The sequence below is a fragment of the Numenius arquata genome, chromosome Z, assembly GCF_964106895.1.
Source record: "Numenius arquata chromosome Z, bNumArq3.hap1.1, whole genome shotgun sequence".
Lineage (NCBI taxonomy): Eukaryota > Metazoa > Chordata > Aves > Charadriiformes > Scolopacidae > Numenius > Numenius arquata.
Window position 1 is genome coordinate 25792713 of NC_133616.1, and position 12220 is coordinate 25804932.

The 12220-nt window shown below is 37.6% G+C and overlaps 1 protein-coding gene across 1 annotated transcript in view; it reads left to right on the plus strand.

Annotated features, from left to right (window-relative positions):
• Window positions 1-12000, plus strand: part of ARSB (arylsulfatase B) — a 68183-nt gene extending 56183 nt beyond the window's left edge. The window contains exons 7-8 of the mRNA XM_074166220.1: window positions 10439-10567; window positions 11621-12000. Of these exons, the coding sequence (XP_074022321.1) occupies window positions 10439-10567; window positions 11621-11886 (395 nt within the window). The 3' untranslated portion in view covers window positions 11887-12000. The remainder of the gene's footprint in view (window positions 1-10438; window positions 10568-11620) is intronic.
• Window positions 12001-12220: the final 220 nt, after the last annotated feature.

The following is a 12220-nucleotide window of genomic DNA, read 5'->3' on the forward strand; positions in this document are numbered from 1 at the left end:
AGTATGTTGATTTTAAAGAGGATAGTGAACATACTAGAAAATACTCTTCTTCTGTTTGGGTTTCACATATAAGTGGGTTTTGGTTCACCGGGCCCAGACTTCTGTCTGGGGATCTCCTCTGTGGTTTTTATAGACTACTAATCAGATCACAAGAGGCAGGGAGGCATATGCATCGCCTTACTATGAAAATAATACCAGTTATTGTTTGTTGCTTTTAAGTTCTAGTAGAAGTAGCCTCAGTGGTTTTTTCCCAGTGTTTGGTTCAACTATTAAGCAGAATTCTACTCTGTGACATCCGGAGTTGTTCACTCCTCTCTAATAACACATTTTTACAAAGTAAAGAAGCTTTTTTTTTTTTTTTTAATCACTCATGATGTTTCAGAGTATAATCTCAGCAGAATTAAAAACAAAAATTGAACATCTAATTTATCCCCTTGAGATTTGTCATTGCCAAATGACACTACCTTTTGAAAGCCTGTCTTCCTGGAGTGACAGTCTTCAGTGAGCTGATGATCTGTATTCACAAGATTGAAATATTTAAAATGCAGTATCTTTTTTTGGACATATGCATAAGTGCCACTTCATTCCCTAAAGCTGCCTGACTGCAAGCACTAATTTCTACAGTTCAGTAGTTTTTTGCCTTTTGGCTATTGGTTGCAACCTTGTTATGGCTATGTTCCTTGCTCTGAGGGCATAACTGACAGAATCCTGTGGTAGGTGCCTCTTGTCATACCTATAGCTCTGTATGTGTCTCTTCAGCCTCCGTTAGCAGAGATATGTCTGAAAACATGACCGCTCCCAACGATTCTCCCCAGAGTCTTTGCAGGACTTTATTGCAGTGCTGCCTTAGTGACAATTACGGCTTGTGTGATGCCTCCTGATGAAATGAAATGTTTTTTATCACAAGGGTAAGGACAGCAGGGGGCCAGCAGCTCAGAGTGGTGTTCTGGCTGTTCTGATAGCAACAAGCTGAGGTGCTATTAAAAGAAGATTTTGCAAAGCGATAGAGTAACATGGAGTTTTTCCACGAAACATCCTCAGTGATTGAAAAAAAAAAAGTCATGTAATTGAATTTGAAGATGTAGCCAAGATTATATGTGTTCAGAGAACGTAGTTTAGTCCATTTGGAACATGACTGTTACTGGCAAAAGCAGACGATGAATTTCCTGGGTAAAGAATTTATGTCTCATCCAGTCTTTCAGCATGTTTGAGGTTTTCTCACTGTGGGTACGTGCTGTGCAGTAGCGCCATTCTGCATTGCGAATGATGTCTAGTCAGGTCAGATAGAGGCTGTAGTAGCACTGAATATACCAGCAACTACAAAGATGATGTGGTTTCACTCAAGATACTTCATGAGGTCTGAGTAGTAAGCACTCAAACTGTGTGTTATGTTGATATGTCCTGTCAATTAAAACAGTAAGGTTTTAATTCTTTGATTGCATTTGGCTCAACATCACACAAAATGGGAAGGACCTTCCTCTGCTCATGCAGGTGATGGAAGCAGACTGGGCCCTGGAGTTCCCTAGAACATTCGAATTTAATTAAGGAGAACGTACATCTAGCAGCAGATTTTAGTTCATGAGGGACTGCACTTGACCCAACTTTGTAACTGGTTTCAGTCGTACTGTATTCTCTTTGAGATGTGAAGACCAGAAGTACCGGTTTCCAGTTGCATAGAGCTTTTTGCTTTGTTCATTAATCCTTTTCTAATAATTCATTTCACTCTTGGACAATCATGGGTGACACACAGACCATCATTTTATATGGGAAGTTAGGATTGTTATTTCACACATGCATCACTTTATCATTGCCTATTTTAATGCCTACTCACCCAGTTTCATGAGGGCCTTCTGTCATTATTTACAGTCAGCTTTAAATCATTTTTTGTCATCCACAGACTTTGTAATCTCACTGTTTAGTCCCTTTTCCTGGTCTTTTGGATATTCTAAAACGTATTTGAACATATTGTTCAACAGTATGGGTCCCAGCCCGAATTCATTTAGGAATCCAATGGTGGTCTCTCCACTGTGAAATCAAAGCTTTTGCTCCCATTTTATTAGATGCTTTTCTATCCATATGAGGATTTTTCCTCTTGTCCCATGGTTGCTTAGTCTCTTGGTCTAGATGGACATGTGATACGAGAAATAAACTTTTGTTCTATGTGGATCCTGTTAAGTATTATTTGAATATTGGAGTGGAGTAACCAAATAAGTGATAGGGAGTGTTGCATAGCCAGACAAAATTAATACTGAAATAGGAGTCTTGAGAACTACAGAGATAATTTTTAGTTACCAAGAGAATACCTAGGGAATCCTTTTATCCAGTATACATTGTAAACTGCAAGTTATCAAACTATTTAGACACCCAGGTAGTGCAAAATGCCCACAAGCTTGTGTTACAGGAAATGTTGGTAATATTCCTGCTTTGGCTGAAAGCTCTTAAATGTACTTTACACCTGCAAAACAGTAGCACCTGTTTATTATTTGTTTCAGATGTGTTTCTAATTTGCACTCCATCAAAGCAGGTTACAATTAAGCTTGGAGCTTTCTGTGATTGTATTTTCCCTGTCATATGGCTGAATCTGCTGCTACATTATATTACCATAAATAGAAGTTTAACTACAGAGAATACTGGTATTTTTCACTTTTTCCTTTGGGAAATATACTGCAAAAGGGAGATAACTTCTAATGTCCTTGTTTTGCAGATCAAGAAACAAAGATAGAAGCTTTGTTTGTTCTGCTGTCCATAAAGGGCACTAATTATACGTAGCTGCTTATAAATGTTTTTGTTACTGTGTAGGATATTGGAAAACTGTAGAGGCATAGCCAATCTGGCAATTACTTAGTCCGTTTACATTAACTCTTTGGGCAGGGCTCTGTCTCCCAAATAAATAATAAATTAACATTCTTTTGTCTTTCTCGAAAATCGCTCTCCAGTGCCCAACATTGCTTCCCTGCACACTAGTATTGTAGACCACAGTGTACAGAAATATAGCATACTTCAAGCAATACTGTTCTGGACCCTTTAAATTTTGTGGTTGGAACCTCGCTAAATGGCATGTTAGAGAGAACTGTGTGCCCTTTGATCTCTTACCAACGAAGAAAACTTCTCATCATGGATCGTTTTCATCATCTTAATCATAGACTGAAGGCAGAGTATTTTATTTTTAGATATACTGTCTATTTATATCTCCACATTTTAGGTTTCTACCAATTGCTTGAGTTGGTCTCATTGAAGGAAAGAAGAAGGAGAGTTAGAGGAATGAGAAGACTAATTGATCTATGCTTATTATATCTGTGCAAATATCATATATATCTCGATATATCATATGCGTTCCCCTAGATATTCCCTTTTTAAATCTCAGATGAAAAACTACAGTTTATCTTCTTCCTTCTTATGATTAAAAATTACATCACTAAGGTAAAATGAATATACTCTTAAGAAATTTATTGCATTTAATAAAATGTTTCCACAAATTTATCTTTTAGATTGATCTAAAGAATAAGCCTTTCTTTTAAAGAAAAAATTGAGATTGTACTTTTTTTTTAACCTTGCAAATTTACACAATATGGCTGTTGACTATCCTTAATCTTTTTTTTGTTACAGATTATGTGGTACTTGAAATACTTGCCTTGCAAAGTAGAAAGCAAAAGACTAAAATGAATCATAGGAAGTATTTACAAAGATGCTGACAGATCTGAGTTTTCCAGTCTACCTACTGAGTACTGTGTTGCAGTGGCCTTTTGTTGTTGTCTTTGCTGTTTTTTTTTTATTTTGCTTGCATTTATTTTGCTTGCAAAATAAAATAAGCATTTTATTTTGCTTGCAAATGGGTGGGTTTTTTAGTATTTTCTCTTGATTGAATAATAAATATTTCAGAAAGTATCAGTGAAACCTGTCAGGAACATCATAAGACTTAGAACAATAAACAAGTTGGATTTATGGGCACCATACACGAGGAAGAGTAGAGAGCTTCTGATAAGACATCTAAAGCTTTAAAATGTAGTAAAACTTGATCAATCCTTCTTTTTTTTTCTTTTATTACCGTATAGCATTGGAGGCATCAAAGGGTCACAAAGTTATTTTGGTGTACAGCAGTAGTAGAAGAATTTAAAAGGTTTTGAGTTACACAGATAATAAATGGGTTTTCAGACATTTTTGTCTTTTTCATGGTTGTCAAATAAATTCACATTTTTTTATTTTAGATAAAGTTTCTGGTAGGTAACTAGGATTGTATGAGCCAAGGAATAGATGATTGATTCTCAAGCATACATTGATCACCAGGGAAGAAATGTGAAGAAATGTTTCTTCCTGTTTCCTGCCCCCAGAAATCATTGCCCAGTTGGATAGTGAACTAATGAGTTAAGCAGAAGGCTATTGTAAGTATATGCAAAAATACATAGGAAGACAGTTTATTTCTCTGGAAGAGCTCCCCACCTAACCTAAATGATGTATGAAGTCCGGAGTACACATGGGATACTGAATGAAGTCAGAAGAGCTTTTTTGGAAGGCTAGCAGGGAAAAAACAGTGCTAGGCACATTTCATCATTTTTTATGATCTTCCCTATAGTTAAAAAGTGAACTGAAAGAACAGATTGCTTGGCAAAGTAAGTAGCTTTGATTTATCTTTTCTGTTTTACTTCGAATCATCATTTATTAATTACTTCTTGGGGCACACAGCTGGATTGAATGTACCAAATAATTTCTTCAGTATAGCAAAACCTGTCATCTTGTACCGTTTGTGTAAGTTGTAGGGGCTTTTTTTAAATTTAAAACTGTATGACTAAAGCAGGAAATAATGTAAGTATTAGATTCTGGTCTCAATCACAGTAGTATAAATCTGGTGTGAATCCATTATTTCAATTATTTCACTCTCGATTTATGTTCTGGTATAAATGAAAAACAAGCCTTAAGCAAATAACTGACTGGTCTACAGTGATACGGATTCATCTGCATGCTGGAAGCCATTGCTAATACAAATTATTATTCTAATTTCTTTATGCTATCCCTCCTTTTAAGAATAGCACTGAAAGTAAACTAGATATGCTATTCATGGTGTTCATGTGTTTGTAAAACTACAGTTAAACCTGAATCTGAATCATTTATACTTATAGAGGAGGACAACCAAGATGGTGAAAGGTCTCAAGGGCAAGACTTAAGAGGAGTGGTTGAGGTCACTTGGGTTGCTCAGCTTGGAAAAGAGCAGGCTGAGGGTGATCTCATCACAGTCTACACCTTCCTCAAGGGAGACAACAGCGGGGGAGATGCTGATCTCCTCTCACTGGCGACCAGCAACAAGACAGGAGGAAATGGAATGAAACTGCGTCAGGGGAAGGGCAGATTGGACATTAGGAAAAGGTTCTTCTCAGAGAATGTGGTCCATCACTGGTTCAGGCTCCCCAGGGAAGTGGTCATGGCACCAGGCTCATGTCTATGGACATGTCATGTGTCTGGACAATGGTCTTAGTCATACAGTTTAGTTTTTGGTAATCCTGTGAGTCCTTGAAGATACTTATAGGTACCTTCCAACTTGAGATATTCTATGATTCTGTGATTCTGTACTTACCTTTTGTGAAAGCTTTGACCCTTTCAGTTCAATACAGACAGAGATTAATATTATAAAAAGGGTTGCATAAATCTGCTTCGACATAGCACTTTCTTTTGTAAACAAAATATTTAGCTTGTCCTGAACTGAAAGTAATTTGGTAACACATCTTGTGTATGATCAGGCCAAAAATCTGTCTAGCTCATTATTCTATTTCGAAGAGTAGCAGTTGTGTAGGAAGAACAGCATGAGGGCAAGCACATAAATATACTTCTCTTGCATTCCCCCACAACCTGCAGCTAATGGAGCCCCTGATCTTTAGGTTGTGATTTTGGGTATAAGAATCCTTGATGGATTTTTCTTCCACTTTGTGAACTGTTTTATATCACTCAACCTGCATGAACTTCTGGCATCCACAGCATCCTGTGGAAAGGAATTCCACACTTGAGTTTGGTTTGTGATAAGAAGTATATACTCTCGTTTATTTACAATATGCAGCTTCATAATTTATTTGATTATTCTATTTTATTAGAAAAGACCAGTTTCTTATTCAGGTTGTCATGGCTACACATAATTTGATAGACCTCTGTCCTGTCCCTCATCAGTTGTCCATCTTTCAGGATGAAGAGCACTATCTATTTAGTCATTCTTTGCACAGAAGCTGTTCCATAGCTTTAATCTTCCTTGTCATATTTCTTTGTATTTTGTATGGTTTTTCCTTTGTCTGCTGTGCAAAATTGGGATCAAAACTGCACAGTATCATGTGTGTGGCAAAACAAGGACCTAGGTGGTGGCATAATGTCCCATTCTTTGCCACTTCTAATGGTGGTTTTGCTTTTCTGCTGCTGGACATTACCTGTTAACTACAACTTGGCAAACTCTTCCCTAAACAGCAATAGCTTGTCCAGAGCATGTTCTTTTGTGTATGCAGAGTGAGGAGAGTCTTCTTTCTCCATGTTCATTACTTTCCCTTGGACTCAATGATCTCAAAAGTCCCTTCCAACCAAGAAGATTCTGTGATTCTGTGGTACTTACGTTTGTGCATTAGCAAGGCTTCTAATGCGTTGGAAGATTGTTCGCTTTTCTTTAGAAAAGTCCCACGTATTCGCTGGTCATCATTCAGGTTGTTATTTATATACTTACCCAGTAGTAAATTTTTCAATGTCCTGCCTGAAGAGTATGCTATGGAATATTAAAATTATCAAAATGGCAATTGTTTATGCAAATGAAGCTAACATTTTTATGATGAGCTTTCTGAGCATCTTGCATAGATTTTTCAGAGATGCTGACATTGGCCTTAAGTTTCTTGAAGGTACAAATTAGCTATTGAAGGTTATTTAGGCTTTTGCATCCTATTTTGGAATACATATATGTTTACAGAAACAATGTATGATAATGGAAAGAAAAGAATTAAGCTGAAGTTTTCATAAGGGGCAGAGGGCCAGGCTTTTAAAGTATTTAGATAATAAACTCCTTTTGTAGGTAGTGGGAGTTGGCCACTTCAGTGCCTTTTAAAATCTGATCCTGAAACCATTTTTCAGGCTGTTAAGACTAAGGAGAGTCTTGAAATATGATATAAACTCCAAAGTCATTTATCAGGGGCAACCTTTTCTGAAGTACTTGTTTTTTCTATAGAGATAGAAAAGTTATAGAATACTTTTTGCTGACCTACAAGTCCAAACAAGACACTAAAATGTTTAGATCAATTTGTTGTAGCATTAAATATTTGAAAATAAATATCTGAATGAAATTTTTAACTGCTTTCTTAACTAAGAAAAGTTGTATCATTTCCCAAGAGACTACTTAAAAAGAAATATAGCAGCTGGTGAGGCTCTGAAGGTGTGCTTTAGGAAACAGTGGCTTCTGTTTGAAAATAAGGAAATTTGTGGCAATGGCTGTGGTTTTTTTTTTTAAGGTAAAAACAAAGCTTTAGTATTTCATTAGCCACTGATACACTGGTGATTAAACAGCAGAAAAATAAAATGTCTAGCCTCTTTACACAAGCAAAAGCATCACATTTTTTACATATAGGTCTATAGGGAGAGTATGTGGGCTAGGGAGAGTATGTGGGCATGTGAAGGCAGACTTGATTATCCAGATCAAAAAAAGATATCTGTCCTCTGACTGCTGGTTGTCCATGAGGTTGTTGTTACTGCTTGGTCAACCATAAGGAAAATGAAGAAGAAAAAAAAAAAAACAGCAATTTAGAGCAGATGCATAGAAAAACTGCTTAGATGCTATGGGAATGGACATTTTATCTTGCAAAGGAAACAAAAAGAATGTGACTTCTTTAATCTGCCAAATTGGAAAACAGATCCCTGTAAAATCCATACGGCAAGGGGGGAAACTGCCCAGGTATTTTGCATTTCACCTGCACTGGCAGAAGCTGAAGAAAGACAACAGAGGTAGAAACTTAACTGCTGGGCTGAAGAAGAGGAGAAAGTCAGGTAAATACAGGGGGAGGAGTATCTGAGCTTAAGGTGGAAGTCATATCATGGAAAGAAGAGAACTCATATCAAGCAATATTTTTATTTATCTTAGTTCTGTACCTGGTGCTTATATAATGTAATAAGCTGGCAGTCTTATAAATACCCTCTGTAGAGAACATTCAAACAAGCATCAGTCTGTTTTCCATGGCTGATATGCCTGATAAAAGTTGACCTGTACTGCCTGGGAAGCAATGCACTTGTCTGAATAATAGACAGTACATTTCTTTGGCAGAAGATGAGTGCATGCAATGGGTGAGTTAGCATGACTGACAGAGTTCTCTTTATAATAGCTCAACTTGAGGGAATTTATCTCTTTCTCTTCAAAAAATTTTGCTGAAAGATAATATTCCACCAAAGAATTTCAATTACAAGCTCTGGTAAAAGCATTTCTTAGTGTGGGATTTGGGTTTGTTACCTGGACCAAATAAGGAGTTTTTAAAATTATTTTACCTTCTGGAATCTTATTTTAAGTCTCATGCGTGGCATTCTAAGGATGTTTTGAAAAGTATATCTAAAAATACAATCTTTCATACTGTTTATTTGACGTATTTTAAATAATTTATCTTGTGTAACACTATGGCTTCAAATACTGTAGCTCAGCACTCAGAAGCATTTTCTCCATGCTAAACCTTAAAACCAGGAATACAGACTCATATAATTTTTCCTTTAGACTAAGCCTCAGTATCGTAATTTCGAGACATGATGTTTAAAAACTACAGTGGTGTTTTTTGATCTGCTGAATGTCTTTCACTGTGCTCTTTAAGAAAGTGGCAAAGATGAGTATTCCCAGTAGCAAACAGTATGACAGAGTAAGACATAATATAATGATGTTGAAAAGTAAGCAATATTAATCTTTAAACTGATCATATCTGTTATGGACATCACATGGCTGTATGGGGATTTATCTTCCAGCAGAGATTCTTCTGGGGGTATTTGTGAAGTTTTCCTTGGTTTTATAGGTATTTGTGATTTTTTACCATCAGCTTCACTGCTTCGTGATCTAACGTGAGCTGAGTCCTCCCCAATCTGTGTATGCATCCTCTAAACAAGTAGTTCCCTTTTATAGCCTTATTTATCTGGGGACATTATACAAGTCTGAACAGGGAACTTGGGTATGCACAAAAAGTGCGTATTAAAGAAAAACTGATTCGAAGTGTGAATCCCCATAATAAAATAGAAACTTAGCAGGACCATAGTGAAAAATAGAGAAATTCTGTCCTCGCATTTCCTTTCCAAACTTTCTGTTGTTTTCTTCTATCAGATGTATATTTGCCTCACTGTGATGTACAGAATTTACTCCTTGTGGAAACCTCTCGTTCTGCTTCTAATATTCGATCTCACATGATCATTGTGCATGTCATGGATTCTCTTTTTCATTTCAGTGGCAAAAATCTGTCAGTTGAGTCCTTCAAATTCCCTAAAGTGATTCAAAATCATCTCTTGAAAGATGCTAGAAAATCAACATTCGTTGGTTTTCTCTCTCTCCACCTCCTGATGTCTTGTTTCTACTCTAATTGTAGAGTTAACTTCTGGTAGTCTTCTAGTAAACAGGTATCAACTGGTACAGTTAATGTAAAACTCTTATATTTTCTGTCTTAAACTCCTATCTTGTTTATGAAAGCTGACATGCAGGACGGCTTGTATGCTTCTGGAGTGTCTGTCTGACTCCCTCCTGGTTTCAGTAAATAACTGGTTCTCCTGATCATCCCTGGTGTATGCATGTTAATTTTTTTTCTGAGCTCCCTCCTATAAAGAGTTTCAGGTTTCCTTTTGAGAGGGGATCTGCACATAGTTAACACTTGTGTGTTTTCTGCAGTATCTGGATATGGGGCCACGCCATGCGACACTGCCAAAGACAGCATGAAGACAGGCTTCATGCTGTGTCATGCCGTAGAATTACCTCCCTGGCCAGATACAGATCTGCATGAATGTAGGCAACTCAGTCCAGAGACACATCTCTCTGTGTGTGGATACAAGGCAGGACCTGAGACTTGGTCCCTGAAGTGATCTAAGAGAATTAACAGCAGTAACATTGATTCAGGAGATCTTTCAACCCTACATTCCTAACAGGCAAAAGATATAGGCACCTGTATGAGCAAATCTAGCAATTCGTGAGCATTAATATAGATATATGAGATACACGTATAATATCCACATACAGAATGAGTCCAGTTATCCAGACTCAGGTGTAACATTTTCCACTGCTAACTTTTTGGGGTGCAGTTCAAGTTCTGAGTTATGTATATCCAGTGAATCATAGCACAGATCTTTGCACATATATATAACAAAATCTTTATCCAATATATAAAAATAAATGGATGATACTGCTTTGTTTCCTGACAGAATTCTAAAAATTACTTCATGCATATGCAATGTTCCTAACTTAGTTTACTGTTTCATTAAGGTCTTGGCATTGACAATAGGACAACTTTACCACAGAGCAAGTCTTCTCCATGGGATGATACACTTTTCAATATATCTATGCATGCAGCAATCCGACATGGAAAATGGAAGTTACTAACTGGATATCCAGGTAACAAAGTAACTCATTTTTGTAGAGTGTGTCATATCTCCCACCTGACTCTGATCCAAACACAGTTTAATTCTGTTTAACATATTTTCATTTCTTTTAGTTATTCTGCCGACTTCTCAGGTTTTTGATCACATGCAAAAATGTAGAAGGGACACTTCTAAAATCCAAAAACCATATTCTTTCATTTTGCAAATATGTTGTATAAAATTACTCTCACAGTAGTGGAAAAACTATCATAGAACCATAGAATACCTCGAGTTGAAATGGAACCATAAGGATCATCAGGATCCTTCAGCACAGGAAGGACATGGACCTCTTGGAACGGGTCTAGTGAAGGGCCACGAAGATGATCAGAGGGCTGGAGCACCTCTGCTGTGAGGACAGGCTGAGAGAGTTGAGACTGTTCAGCCTGGAGAAGAGAAGGCTCCAGGGAGACCTTGTAACAGCCTTCCAGTACCTGAAGGGGGCCTACAGGAGAGATGGGGAGGGACTCTGTATCAGGGACTGTAATGGTAGGATGTTTTAAACTGAAAGAGGGGAGATTTAGATTAGATATCAGGAAGAAATTCTTTATTGTGAGTGGTGAGGTGGTGAGGCAGTGGAACAGGTTGCCCAGAGAAGCTGTGGATGCCCCATCCCTGGAAGTGTTCAAGGCCAGGTTGGATAGGTCTTTGAGCAACCTGGTCTAGTGGGATGTGTCTCTGCCCTTGGCAGGGGGGGTGGAACTCGATGATCTTAAGGTCCCTTCCATTCTATGATTCTATGATTCTGTGAAATCCAGAAGAAAGTCCGTGAAATTAATTTATATGAAATGAAGTTACATGGAAGTTTGAATCCCAATGGCAGAGTTTTTTGTGTAAACAAGATTCCCATATAGGTAGAGAGACTAGAGAAACTCTGGTGCTGGGTTAGAGTTAAGGAATGCAGCAGCAGTCACTGGCCAGTGGCTTATCAAAGGACCTAGTGAATTCATCGATTACAGTATAACTCTTCAGCTCTACACTGCTGCTCCATATCTGAAAATTAACTCTTGGTCTGTTTCTGTTTCTGCAGGCTGCAGCCATTGGTTTCCTCCGCCATCTTTGTTCAATGAGTCAAAGATTCAATCACCTGATCCACCAACAAAGAGACTTTGGCTATTTAATATTGTTCGTGATCCTGAAGAGAAAAATGATTTGTCTGAAAAATATCCTCATGTGGTGGAAAAACTGCTCTCACGGCTTCAGTATTATTACAAACGTTCTGTGCCCGTGTTCTACCCTGATGAGGATCCCCACTGTGATCCAGCAGCAACTGGGGCTTGGGGTCCTTGGGCGTAGCGCACAGCACTGCATCCTGTGAAACAATCCTGTAGCAGAGTCTGGTGTATGGACTCAGGGTCCTAGTCACATATTTCTTACCTTGTTTATTAAACTATTGCTGATTTTGAGCTCATTCCTTGAGTAATTCGGTATTTCTTACTCTTAAAATATGTTGGGAATCTTATTTCAGTATTTTCCCACTTTCTCCTTCCCAAAAATTGTATGTGAGATGTTTGTAAAATTCTAAATCTGTTGTTTGAATATTCTTTGTCCAGAATATGCTTTTAATGCAGAAGGTAAAATGTTGCCTCTCTCTTTGAAAGAGATTACTTTTCTTAAAAAGCTGCAGTGA